Source organism: Xenia sp. Carnegie-2017, unplaced genomic scaffold (assembly GCF_021976095.1).
Source record: "Xenia sp. Carnegie-2017 unplaced genomic scaffold, XeniaSp_v1 HiC_scaffold_25, whole genome shotgun sequence".
In the NCBI taxonomy this organism is placed as follows: Eukaryota; Metazoa; Cnidaria; class Anthozoa; order Malacalcyonacea; family Xeniidae; genus Xenia; species Xenia sp. Carnegie-2017.
In genome coordinates this window covers 3,603,966-3,617,628 of record NW_025813488.1, presented here as the reverse complement: position 1 = coordinate 3,617,628, position 13,663 = coordinate 3,603,966, and the positions used below count along the sequence as shown (strand labels likewise).

At 31.6% G+C, this 13,663-nt stretch overlaps 2 protein-coding genes and 1 long non-coding RNA gene across 3 annotated transcripts; 1 reads left to right on the top strand and 2 right to left on the bottom strand.

Moving 5' to 3' along the window:
* Positions 1-52: 52 nt before the first annotated feature.
* LOC124453589 (forkhead box protein I1c-like) lies at positions 53-4,119 on the bottom strand. Its single transcript, XM_047004375.1, has 4 exons — positions 3,470-4,119; positions 3,349-3,391; positions 1,246-1,432; positions 53-1,089 (listed from the first exon to the last, which is right to left on the bottom strand). The coding sequence occupies exons 1-4, from the start codon at positions 4,045-4,047 to the stop codon at positions 701-703; spliced, it is 1,197 nt and encodes a 398-aa protein (XP_046860331.1). The 5' UTR covers positions 4,048-4,119; the 3' UTR covers positions 53-700.
* Positions 4,120-4,354: 235 nt separating this feature from the next.
* On the top strand, positions 4,355-6,008 carry LOC124452984. Its single transcript, XR_006950927.1, has 3 exons — positions 4,355-4,444; positions 5,446-5,537; positions 5,887-6,008. It is a non-coding gene; the product is annotated as an uncharacterized LOC124452984 (long non-coding RNA).
* An 857-nt stretch (positions 6,009-6,865) lies between these two features.
* On the bottom strand, positions 6,866-13,488 carry LOC124452743 (CCR4-NOT transcription complex subunit 4-like). Its single transcript, XM_047003343.1, has 24 exons — positions 13,409-13,488; positions 13,248-13,320; positions 13,085-13,153; positions 12,315-12,380; positions 12,190-12,236; positions 12,031-12,120; positions 11,884-11,944; positions 11,656-11,742; positions 11,386-11,427; positions 11,188-11,246; positions 11,042-11,105; positions 10,876-10,943; positions 10,628-10,678; positions 10,526-10,538; positions 9,695-9,740; positions 9,566-9,611; positions 9,310-9,494; positions 9,138-9,168; positions 8,845-8,945; positions 8,452-8,642; positions 8,285-8,351; positions 8,002-8,214; positions 7,834-7,877; positions 6,866-7,194 (listed from the first exon to the last, which is right to left on the bottom strand). The coding sequence occupies exons 2-24, from the start codon at positions 13,266-13,268 to the stop codon at positions 6,982-6,984; spliced, it is 1,875 nt and encodes a 624-aa protein (XP_046859299.1). The 5' UTR covers positions 13,269-13,320; positions 13,409-13,488; the 3' UTR covers positions 6,866-6,981.
* Between the last annotated feature and the right edge of the window lie 175 nt (positions 13,489-13,663).

Here is a 13,663-nt window from a genome sequence, read left to right as displayed (position 1 = left end):
ATAAGTTGTACTTGCACGCACATAGTTAAAAAGCAAGTAATGACGATGAAAGTTAGTACATCCAACGAATTAGTTTATTAAATTAAAATAAGTAAAATAGTAATCGCTAAAAGTAAACCTATTTACATTTTTACAAATAGTTAAAACAATATATTACTACTCAACAAATATGTGTCTTTTGGTTGTGTTCATGAAAGAATATTTACAACTAATGACATAAATTACCGCTGCGTACACGTAGATATTTCTTTAAAATGTTATTTTAACTATTAAATAAACAACACCAAACATTGAATGAATGAAGATCCTGAGTGGGAAACGCATTCTAGATTATTTTTTAGAAAAGATTGAAAATCTTGAAAACAAAAATGATCCAAAAAATAAGTCCTTATGACATGTTCAAGATACAACTTACAAAGTAGAGCTTTCTCTCTCTCTCTCTCTAAGGTGAAAGACAAAGCTGTTCAATGCAGCAATTGTATCCACTTATTTGATAAAAAAAATCTCAAAAAGTTTCACAATACACAAAACATCTTGCAGCAAATTTAAACTAATCCCTCACTAATTTAGCAGCAATGTTAGTGACGAATGCATGTAAAAGGTGAACTTTTAACTTTATATCTTCAGGTCCATAAGTTATCACAATTGAAATAAATAAGATTTCCTAAAACTGTATACACCAAATTATAGGCAGTAATGATTAGTACCCTACAGCCTGTTGGTATATACTATTATTATTGTAGCTGTACACATTACCTACACTTGGCAAGTGATTATTGTATTCATTTGTATAATAATGAGCAGAAGAGTCCACCTCAACAGTAGAAGTAATTTCATTTGGGTATCCTGTGTCTTGGTTATTAACAGCAACATTGTTGATAAAATTTGGATCAACATACTTTAAGCTATCAGGAGAGGATGATGACATTATGTCATCCCAGAATGCTTCAGAAGGAATTTCTTCAAATTGCATTCCATTTCCAAATAGATCTTTAGCAGCATCTGCTGCAGCATGTTCTAACTGATCATTGGAGGGCATCTTAGGATACTGCTTGACATCCAAATCATCGTTTGATATGAAAAATTCTTCTGCATCAAACAAATAGAAATTGCTTACTTTTATAAAGAGAGAAAAACATTTTAAACACATTACAAAAAATATTTGTGAGCATCTTTTCAATGCTTATAAAACTCATCAAAATAAAGACATATTATAATTGTTGGGATGGAAATTGATAAATATACCTGGTCTAGCCATGCTGGCTTTAATTGACTCTGCATGCTTTTTTTTCCACTTCTTTATTTCCTTAAACATTTGTTCCTTTCTGTCAGGCTTCAAGGTCCACAAACATCCTTTACGTTGTGAAGTTCCCTGGGGTCTTTCAAGTTTGCAGAATGCTTTATTTAGTGATAAGTTATGTCTCACAGAATTCTAAGAAAAAAATGTACGATCTAAATTGCAAGATTAAACTTTAATTTATGTTGAAAAAATAAATCTCGTTTTAAAATTGCCTTTTCATTCAGAAAAGAAACGTTAAGATAAAAATGATTAAATTATGTTGATTTATTTTTCCATATTTATTAAATCATGTTCTAAGTTGCCACAATTTTTTTTTTGAGTTTCTTATGTTCTGCTCTGACCGCAAGACAAATGTTCTTACTTGATTTTATTTGAAAACAATTTATGGCAAAGGCGTTTTTAATTTCCTGCGTGGAAATTGTTTAGCAAGATGGGGAACATATGCAATTGTAAATTAAAGTTCTTTGTTCGAACACAAAGAAAAGGAAATGGGAAAATGAGAATGCAAAAATGTCTACAGGTCTCACCTGTCAAAGTTTTGCAATTCAAAATGGCGACTAATTCAACTTTCGGCATAATACTTATTTTAACAATGGGATTATCGCGATAGAAAAGCTCAACTGAACCAGTTATAAATTTTTAGCGATAGTACTTATGTCTTGAAACAAGCGCTTTATTTGTGCTGGAGATAACAAAAGGTTTCAAGTTCACATAATTTTTGCCTTTATTTATATTTCGTGTAAATTATTCATTGCTCTATTACACCTGTTGCGCTATTGAGGTTGAATAAGTTTCTAAATATGGCAAGAAAAACTTTGCGTAACTTCTACTTCTAGCGATTAGCTTGAATAGAAATAGAATTCCTTGTACTTGTGAGGCGTTGCTTGACAAAAAATATGAACGAGATACACAAATATCCTTAAATTAAACTTTAGTCAACGGGTGGGGCTTAGTATTGCTATTCATACGGTTATTGTTTAAACTGCAAAAATGAAAGTGAAAAAGTTTGTAAAACGTACTTATATGATTTTATAAATCGTGTATCTTCTCAACATAGGTAACACAAATATTTATTTAATTGCACGCGTAAAAAGTAGGGAATGGCAATTTTTGAATGAAATATTCGATTATTTTAGCCTATCAATATCTATGAAAACGTTATTATAAAAATTTTAATTTTTCCTTATTACAAGCCTCCCATGTCAAAAAAGCGAACCTTCAAACTTTGAATTGTAAAAAATATGCGACATAAAATCATAATTTTCATGGAAAAATTACAGAAACAATGTCTGTATGAAAACGTCATTTCGGTATGATAGAATATACATATAGCAGCATGAGTGAATTCATAAGACAATTAAATCGATGCTCTAGTTTTACCAATGAAAATAACATATACAAATCTTCTCGCAAATGTGTTTTACACTGCTCTAAATACATTGTAAAATACAAATATATCTCTTAAGAATGTCAAAAAGAATTCGAAAAATGATTTTGGCGAGAATTTTACCGAAAAAACTATCTCATCGCCAGTCAAGTAGAACCAAGTAGAAAATATTAAAACCCACGCATTTGACAATTCATTTTCTTTGCCCTAGCTGATAACTCAAAATTAAAAACGTTGTGAGTGAATTTATCAATGAATACCGAGCACAAATAACTTTGAACCTGATAACCTGTTTTGACATGAAGTTGAGAAATTTTTAAGTCGTACTTTAGTATGACAATATAAATTTACATATACTCAACAAGAAGTAGAAGGAAAGCTTTATCGAGGGCTTAAATACACTGTAACTGTAAAGGACGAAGGGCAAATGTCAACGGCAAAGAGCATAATATTACAAATCAAAATTTAAGAAACTTCTGCGAGCTTTAATAAGTCTTCTTCGAATAATGGATGAGTTTAGTTAGTTTCAAAGAACAGAGAGTCAGTACTGTTGGTTACTTGCTTCGTTTTGTTTGCTCTTAGCTATACGTCAAGTTCACAAGGCAAGTCGTTTAAGCATTTGAGGGTTGAGCATCTATTAAAATAATATTATCTAGCTTACCTTCCAACCATCAGGAGCTGTTTTAAAATATGGAAAATTTGATCTAAAAATAAAAGAAATAGCCTCAAAATGGAATGCTATTTAAAATGGATGGAAACAACCGGAAAATGAAAAAACTCACTGCATGAATTTATAGATTTCACTGACAGGCAGTGTTCCGGCATCGCTATCTTGCAAGGCCATTGCAATAAGACAGGAGTAGCTAAACACAGGCTTTGGATAATTTTTTTCTTTATAATTTTTATCATCTTTAGCTGATATGGGAACATTGGTTGTCTTCTTTGGCTTATCGCGTCTTAGTGCCAACTGTTGTTGATGCAATGTTTGAACTTGCATTTGATTTGAACTGGGCCAACAGCCATTGATATTCGTGTGTTGCACAGGCATTGCCGTATTGGGATCAACCATGACATTGCCGCCATCAATATGATGGCTCACAGACGTATTTCTATCGACGGGAATTGCAACATTCATGTTTTGTAACCATTGCAGGTTAGTCAAATCTGCAGGAACGTTAAGAGGATATTTGTCCGAATGCTGTGGATATACTATTCCACCGTCCACATTATACTGACCGGAATCAAAAGACGGATCGTTGTAGTTGATGTCCAAGTCTTTTAGTTCGCAATCGGCCAGCTCTTGAAAGGCAATATCGCCTGTATTTTGAAAGGGATGTGAGAAATTGTGATAGACGTCCATTGAAATTCACTCAGTTAGTTAAGAATTCACGACTGCCTGACTTTCCTTCTATAAAATGTATACTCACGATAAAACAAAAATACCCCACGAACGATGAATCAGTTTCCTCTTAATTATCGAACTTGAATTGAATACTCGATGCTCATTGGTTGTTAAGATCACAAGCTTTGTGCCTATTGGACAATGTCCAAAACAAGATGTCAAGGTTATCTCCATAAAAGGTCATGTTACTACTTTCTGAATTTGGCTCAATTTGCGGTGAGAAAGTTCGAAATTAAAGCACACCGCACGAAATAAGTGAGGGAGAAAATGTGAATGGAAACTAGAAACAATTTGCACACAAAATACTATTATAGAACTCAACGAAAGAAAATTTCTCTCAGGGATTTAATGTCGCGTATTAATGCTTTTGTCCCATATGCAAATGCGAATCAATATTTTATATAACGACCGAAACATTAGCTCCACCCATGGCAGGGTATTTGCATATGAATAACTTACTATTGTGTTGCATTTGGCTCTTTGCCTAAACGGTGGACACCGGGCACTGCAGGTGTAAGAATACTTAACAATTTTCACTTGAAATTTGTTCGTTAGCAGCGGTGTATTTCCGTAGACAATTTCATATCAATACACATTGAGTCTTGAAACGATATTTTATACAGGATACTAACGGAGAAGTTTTTCCCGGCAAAAAATGTTTAAATAGCAACACATGACTGACAACACGTATCACAGAATTTAATGTTTTATAAAACTCTCCTTTTGCTATGACTGAAATATGTTATCATTGCCGAGATATGATAACAGGAGTACATATATGTAAGCCGAAAATTTTTGCTGCGTATTTTCCGGCAAAATCGTCACTTTAAAACGAGAGATATATGTCACACGTTAGGCGATCGTAAAGGCCGTGCGGGCGTATTATTTAAGCTTAAATCCTACACTGTGTACAGACTGTAGGGGTTTTAATAACTTTCTTTGTAACTGTAACTTTGCAAAGAACACATAAGACTTAGTAAGAACTAGATACGAGCTTAATAAATACGAAACACATTTTATCAAATGCTCCTAACAGGTGTTGAAAACTTGAGTTGTCCAATTCGGAAGAACTATCTAAATTGCTTTGGCTTAAAGTAATCTAATTCTACAAAAATAGCAAAAACATTTAAAGGACAAACAGTTTGTCAGAAACACAAACTAAATCGTTTTAATTTCGATTCCAAGATATCGGTTGATTTAAATTAAAATTCTCCATCGTGCTATTTCTGTAAGAAAAACTATCATTTTTACAATTTTCGGGACAAGAAGGAATTTTTATGTAAAATTAAGAAAAAAATTACATTTACAAAGAAATCAATGTAAATTATTTTGATATGTATTCTTATCTTATTTTAGTCGGTGCAACACAAAGAGAATGGAGATCTGATACCAGCTCGGCGGAAATGCAACAGGTTGTAATTAAGTTACATCTGGTTTGATCTAGCTACGTAAGTAAAACTTTTTAAATCCACTGTAAATGTAATACAGCTATTTTTACAGTCGTTAAAATACCTTCTTATGTCGTAAATTGAATATAGTGTGAAGTTCACATAACATCAAACTACTTGATTGTGCCAGTAACAGCTTTGAAAACGGGTGAACATAAGAATTGCAAATGTCCATCTGCCATTTAAACAAAAGCAATATCAGTGTTCAAATTGTTGATTTTCTCTTTTTGCAACAATACATACACTCGACGACATATGTACTAAAATGAGCAATTTAAATTCACGTTGTTTTCTTTATTGAAGTTACCTACGTTTTCACTCTCGTTTTTTTATTTAAACATTTTTACAGATGAAACATTGGTTGTGCTAACATTTGGAAATCGGACTTTCCAGTTCTTCATAACTGTAATCATCCTTGTTTGTCTGCAAAGAAACAAACTTTTTAATTTATTATAAGATTCTTCCTTTCAACGTTGTCTACCTTGACTATGTTTACCGTTATATGTCTTCCTTTGTGTTTGCTATTATGTCTAACTTTGTGCCTATCTTTATGTCTAGCTTTGTCTCTATATCTTTGTGTACCTTTACATCTATCTTTATGTCAACGTTTATGTCTCCCTTTGTAACTACTTTTGTCTATTAAGTCTCTATCTGTAGTTACGTCTATATGTCTATCTATATTTGTGTCTACCTTTATGTCTACCTTCACGTTTACCTTCATGTCTACCTTTATGTCTATCTTTATGTCTACCTTCGCGTTTACCTTTATGTCTACCTTTACGTCTGCCTTTGTGTCTATCTTTCTATCCACCTTTATGTCTACCTTTACGTCTACCTTTACGTTAACCTTCATGTCTACCTTTATGTCTACCTTCATGTCTACCTTTATGTCTACCTTTATGTCTATCTTTATGTCTACCTTTGTGAATACCTTTATGTCTACCTTTATGTATACCTTCATATCTACCTTTATGTCCACCTTTGTGTATACCTTTATGTCTACCTTTATGTTTACCTTTGTGTCTACCTTTGTGTTTACCTTTATGTCTACCTTCATGTCTACATTTATGTCAACTTTCTCTCTGCCTTTGTGTCTACCATTATGTTTACCTCTATGTCTATCTTTATGGCCACCTTTTTGTTTAACTTTGTGTCTACCTAAGTGTCTTCCTTTATGTCCACCTAAGTGTCTAAAAAAGGCAACCAGTGGAAATAGGAACTCAAATAATATTCTTTTCTTGCGCATATTGATAGACCACTGACTCAGATATTACCTCTGACATACGTTTTCACAAATATCAGAAAACTGAAAAACTACCAAGAAACGCTTTTAAAGAAAATAACATTTCAATTAATAGGTTTTCTATGCTTTCATCATTAACAAAACAACTATCTGTCATTTACTTATTAAATATGTTTTTCTACAATTCACTTGTATTCAGTCTCAGCGAGGTACTTCGGTACGCGAATTATTTCTATTTTGTTCCAAAGTATGAAAATTTAAAGAGTATCCTTTACTGTCTGTATTAGATATGTCCAAGTGACCTGGAACCCGAGGTCGTAGATATTCCTCATGTAATGCATTAGTGGAAAAAGGATTTGCTTCTGATCGACCGTACACACCCAGAACGGCGTTATCGTGTAAATCTGTCATCAACTAACAATAAAAAATCTTCCATCAATTAATGTTTCCAAGCGATGACTCAGCTAATTTATTAAAGTTATAGAAAATAAAAAACATAAAATTTGATGCTACTGTAACTGTTTAAAACCGAGTAACTTTAAGTAAAAAACTGGTCTCAGTTTGATCATGTGTACGTACAGTACATATATCATATGTAGTAAAAAAGTTCAATTCACAATTTACGATTGTATTGTTGAGAGTACACTACTATAAGACTATTATTGACAAAAACTACACCTGCTACCACTTGGGCAGTGTCTTGTTTAACCTGACATGTGACAATTAAAAGGATTATATCATAAGATTGTCTTCATTCAATCGAAAAAAATTATGAAAAAATAACATGCGTTAACATTAAAAGATATCTGTTTGAAGAGACAATAAAGTACAATCATAAATAATTAAGTAAGACGAAAATGCATGTAAGGTAGTTACCAAACAGGATCATTTGTTTCTACATAATAAAATGTTGAACGTCAGACAAATCCAGACAACATAATGACCTTTTCGTGCGTTTTTTCATCGTTAATTGATGTTTGAAAAATGAAATTATAAAATATTTACACAAATACAATAACTGAAGTTTCCAGAACGTACAATAAAACTTCTCACCATTTGTGTATCTTTACTTCCAGCATGGTGACTAGAGCTACCACCTGTAACATTTACAAACAAAACACCATAATTATAAATTTATAACTGCCACACATTAATTAAGAGTAAAAGTGCTACGGGGGGGGGTTCACATCCTACAAAGAGCAGCGAATGTTTATTACATACCGCGCGAATTTAGTAGAAATCCGGAAGACATGTTGCTGTCCGAAAACAATGGAGTATTCTGAGACTGAAATCCAGGGGGAGGTCGCATTATCCTCTGTGTTTGAGAGTTATTTCCAGAATTGAAAGGTTTAAATCCAACTTCATCGATATTATAGGACAAAGAACTTGAGCCATTCGTGTCTTCTAAGTGCCAGGTTGGAGGAGAAAATGTGTCTAAAAAAATTAACAAGTTAAGGGTTGAAAAATGGTCAGGATAAAAAAGAACGTGTTTCCATTTCAATACCTGAGAAACTTATGTTTATATTTGGCAGAAGTGCCTGTAGACCAGCTTTCCAATTTCTCAAAAACTCCTAAATATAAAATGATTTCTGATAAAACCATCCCTTTCATATAAATAACTATTTGTACCAATCCAATTCAGCAAAAATGAATATTTATACGATTTCGTACCATTTCCTCTGGTGTTGGTATACAGTTTGGTGGTGCACTAGGATCTGCTATAACAGAACTAGGGACACATACATCGTTACCAAACATTTGGGGAGAGTGTTGTTTTGTTATAATCGGTTCGCGGTAACCGAATGTTTCGTTTTGAATAATATCCTCAAGACCCTTTCGTGATTCACTCCACGGGTCAAACCCTGGCACAGAAACGAAACGAATGCATCATCAAACTTTGAAAGGAGTAACAAAAGCGAAAAAATACAATAAAATATGTGAAGTGATTATGGTATCTTAGGTCAATATTTGTTCATTTTGGCCAACTTAACTTATAGCATATGGGCTTCATTATTTGGCAATTCAATGTCAAATTAAAAAATAATGAAAATATTGTAAACAAACCTAAATCATCTTCTGTAGATAAACCACCAACATTATCATGAATATGTAAGTTAGATAAACCCAGTCCTCCAGCTACATCAGCGGTCATTGGTTTTAAGTCACTAGAGGGTAAAAAAACAACATTATTTCTCTCCAATCGATTCACAACATAACTACATAAGCATCTACACTTCTTCATATAGTTTTGTTCAAAATATAATAGAAATTTATGCTATAAACGTATTACGTTGTATCCAAGAGATTATGCTACAAATCAGTGATATCCTAAACAAATGAATAGAAAACAAACATACCCTAAAATTTGATAAGAAGATGGAAAAGAATCTGAAAAATGTAGTAGATACACATTTTCAACGGATCAACAAATATACGATATATATCTACATTATGTAAAGCAATTGGTTTGAATTCAATAAAAAATTTACTGTAAAATGTAAACACAAAAGTAGAGTTGACTAAACATACCTGTGTGTCCACATGAAACACTAGATGTAGCTTTGTGTTCCGCACCAATAGGTCTCAAATTTGAGGAGTTCAATAATTCATCATCCCATGATTCTGGGTCATTTTGTGGTTTACCATTCAACTTAGCCTGACCTGCGGGTGGAATCACCTTGGCCTGACCTGCAGGCGAGATCGTTCCATTTACACTTCAAAAATAAACGTAAACAAATTGAAATATTTACAAACGGTACACGAACATCTGATTAAAATGACTTACATTTTTTTATCATTTGCAACTAATTTCTCTTGGAAATTTGGTCCGGCTACATAAAAAATATCAATAAAACAAGAAAGTATTAATTATGTGAACAAAAACTGTAATTTTCCGAAGTAGAGGTGTAGTAACCTGTAGTTTCTTCATATGGATTCCCAGGCCATTTATCGTTGTTTATCTAGAACGTTTTATTTTTAGATAAATGTTTAATTTTAGATAAAAAAACCGTCCTAAAAAAACTTAAATCTCATGTTCATGTAATTGAAAGTTTGGAAGATGAGCACGAGATAGGTAGATGGAGTATGTTTATGGTCCAAATCCAAAGAAAACTATTATCAATGTTTTATGCAGTGCGGTGTTTGAAATTAAATGAAGATATGATCTTCGCACTTTGCTGGAAAATTTAAGCAATTGTCTCACGAACCTGAAAAATTCAGGTGATTCAATCCCGTTGAGTCACCTGAATTTTTCAGGTTCATGAGACAATTGCTTAAATTGTCCAGCAAAGTGCGAAGATCATATCTTCATTTAATGAAAACTATTATCGTTAACTTGAACATAGGCATACAGTAGCCAGTCAACTATGTCTTAGGTTGTCATTGTAAACAAATATTTTAAAAAGTGTGAATCGTCTTATTTCTGCTATTAACGAGCAAATTATTTGAAATAAACCATTAAAAAAAGAAATTCAAAAAGCATTAATTCGCACAACGATTACTTCAAAGTGTTTAATGAATATGACATTAATTCTCATTTGCACAAGTACACACATTTTCATGACACACACGAGAACAATCTTCAGTATATACGATAGTAACTAACATAACCATTAACTTGTACATATGTAGAAAAAATGCATCAACACACAACTTTTTACACAACAAATATTCAATCAGAATTCACCAAAATATAGTTTTACTTCACTAAAACTCTGTGTGAGATTTTGTACATCCTTCTACTTACTCGTTTTGTCTTTCTAAAATAACAAACAATTTTGACGTTATAACTTTAAAGTTTAAACTTCAAAGGAACTATTTAACTTTATTTAAATCAAACATAATTAACCTTTTCTCTTCATATTTCTTCAGCAACATCTGCTCATATTCAATGTGTTTTCTATTTTAAAGTTGAAAGCAACAAAGATGTAACACTTCAATATTAAAAAAAGACTGCCACACTTCTTGATTACGAAGGTTGTTTTGAGAACTTCAGAAAAAAATAGCATTAATTTTCAAGTTGATCAAAATACGAACGACATTTTTCAAAGGTAAAAAATTATATTGTAAGCAATAGAATATGAGTGCATTACTTACCCAGCCTGCATTTCTTCTTTGGTAAAACTTGCACCATCATTATCTAATGCATGTAGATACATACAATCCTATAATTTTAAAATACTAAACATAAATATCTTTGTTCGGGCCACACATTATTCATGAAATATTTCTTTGTGATGAAAGTAAAATCAATTGTACTTACTGTTTTAGGACAATTTGTGTTCTTTAAAAAATATGTACAATATTTTGTAGTACCAAGAGATGCCCTGCCACATAAAAATAGACCCTTTTAGAAAAATGAGAATGTTGTGGATTTAATGTGAAGCATTATAAATTAAAACATTGTACTTTAAAGCTCTGCCATCCAAGAAAAGATCATTAACAGCTCTTATAGCTTCAAATGCATCCTTAAAAATACAAGAGAAAATAAGATTGTCTGTTCTAATGCTACATATATGCATATAGTTTTTAACATCAAAAATTGCAAGCTGTAAAATATGTATGTCTAGTTTATTATTTACAGACAAAAATATTTTTATTTGATACCTCCTCGTCTTGGTATGTTATATAAGCACTAGCACTGGGTCCCTGTGATATAAACATAAAGTTATGTATTCCATGTTGTAAACAGGTACAGCACTTTATAAATCTGTATTGGATGGCACTAAATATAATAATATGCTCACCTTCTCAAAAAATTTCATAGTATAAATGCTATTTATGTGAGCTTAATTGATCAATCACCTCTTTAAATTTTAGTTTTAACTATACAGGTTTGACTATAATTCAGATTCATTTTCCACTGTATTTTTTTACCTGTGGGCCAGCATAATTTGTGCTTGAATTAATTGCAATTTTGAGAATTTTTCCAAATTTGCCAAAATATTCTGGTGAGGAGAGGAGCTGCAAGAGAAGAAATCATATGAACTATGGCTTGTAAATAAATTATCTCTTCAACATTGTGTCTTCAACACTGATTTGCTACCATGATGTAAAAATATTATAATGTCAGAACTACTAGCAGTAAAATTGTCTGAACTTCACCTCTGCATTGGCGAGACGATTTGACAAACCAACAATAAAAACCAAACTTTTCTGTACTACTCTAAATAACAATGACATGGTATAAATTTGGGTTTATGTTTGTGACAAAGTAAGAAAAATGAAATGTTCAAAAAAAAATTCATTTACCTGACATTTGCCAAATGACTTCTATTTTCTGTTGGCTTTTGCTTTTTATGAATGTCTTTATGCTTTCTTGATTTTAATATTCTATGAATTCTACAAAAGAATAACAGAGATGAATAAATGTTATTTTATTAAAAACACACAGTTCAACTCTTCACATACTCATCTTGTGATGGAGGTTTATATGATGCTGGATCCTCTGTGTAACGCTTATATTACAAAAACAATGTTAATTCTTTATTGCACCATTCAAACAATCAATCAAACAAAATCATGTGATGAACAACCTTTCTACAAGCTGGACAAAGACCATTTTCATCTGTTCTTATTCTATGCCAACAAAAGCGACAGACCTATGGTAAAAAATTTCAGATATAAACAGTTATCCCATAAGGATTACATAAGCAGTACTTGATTATAAAAAAAGGAATTGAGTCATCAAATGTACTTCTAGATTGACACAATTCTATAATACAGTAATAAATAAGTAAATATAAGGATAGCTATCTAATGAAATTAATTTTTAATATATATGTAAGCAACTAACAGGTTTTAAAAAATAAATCTCATTTGTTGAAAAGATGATTTCCAATTAGGCATGCAAAAATATTTAACGCAAGTTAATGCATAAAATCAACCATAATTTTTAACCATATAAATCTAACATTCTCTTACACAAACATAAATCAAGTATTTTCACAATAATTTTAATTATTAACTTTAAAAATACTGAAATTTTTAATTGCACAATTCAATAATCAAAAACACTAAAAATCATAAATGAATTTTAAAAATTGTTGAAAGAAAAGCAAAACAATTGACAGTAAAAGGGAACTAAAATATATATTATTGCGTCATTGTAAATAATCAAATGACTAAAAAAAAAACACACATATAAACCAAACAACTTATATAAAATACATTTAACTGCAAGAGAAAAGTTAAGAATCACACTTTATTTTAGTAACAAATACTTAAAGAGGAAGAATTATTTCCACGTATATCAAATGTTACGACAAAAATTTTTAATAAAATGAGAAATTGAATTTTATTTTACCTGATAGCCACAACTACAAGGGTAGAAATTGACATCATCTATCTCTAAAGGTTCCATACACAGAGGACACTAATTAAATAAAAATACAAATCCCATTTCTTTGTCGAGATTATTAAAATATGAACATCAATCAAACATACGTACTTATTAGAATAACACTTACTTCTAGATCACAACATTCCATGATAAAACAACATGAAATTTCTACTTTAAACCAGATTTAAGAAGGAAATACACTAAATTTAAAATCAATTAATTAACATTTGTCTTAAATTTTAAAACCTAAGAGAAAACGTTAAATTTTCAAACATAAACATTACAAACCTTGACGCTATGAAATGAACGAACTCGAGCCAAATAAGCGATTTCTATGGCTGAGTAGCCTCTCCTTAAACTGAGCTGTATCCCTTTAACTGGATGAACAACTCACTTGTTATAGTGAAACAACTATGACATGCGCAAAAACGAAACAATTACTTTGCAAACTTTCACTCAGATGCTTCTGTTTGACTTCCGCAGCAAACGTGACCATGGTAATTTTGCTAAATTATTTTCAGTTTTACTTTCCGTAAACCTTAA

Bases quoted from the DNA above. Each gene is read 5' to 3' on its own strand.
- LOC124453589 (XM_047004375.1), bottom strand. From the start codon at position 4,047: ATGGACGTCTATCACAATTTCTCACATCCCTTTCAAAATACAGGCGAT. The intron at 3,392-3,469 runs GTGAGTTTTTTC...TTTTATTTTTAG, and splicing joins GAAATCTATAAATTCATGCA to ATCAAATTTTCCATATTTTA. The intron at 1,090-1,245 runs GTATATTTATCA...TGTTTGATGCAG, and splicing joins AGCCAGCATGGCTAGACCAG to AAGAATTTTTCATATCAAAC.
- LOC124452743 (XM_047003343.1), bottom strand. From the start codon at position 13,268: ATGGAATGTTGTGATCTAGAA. The intron at 12,381-13,084 runs GTAAAATAAAAT...TTTTTACCATAG, and splicing joins CTTGTAGTTGTGGCTATCAG to GTCTGTCGCTTTTGTTGGCA. The intron at 11,106-11,187 runs GTACAATGTTTT...TTTATGTGGCAG, and splicing joins TTGGATGGCAGAGCTTTAAA to GGCATCTCTTGGTACTACAA.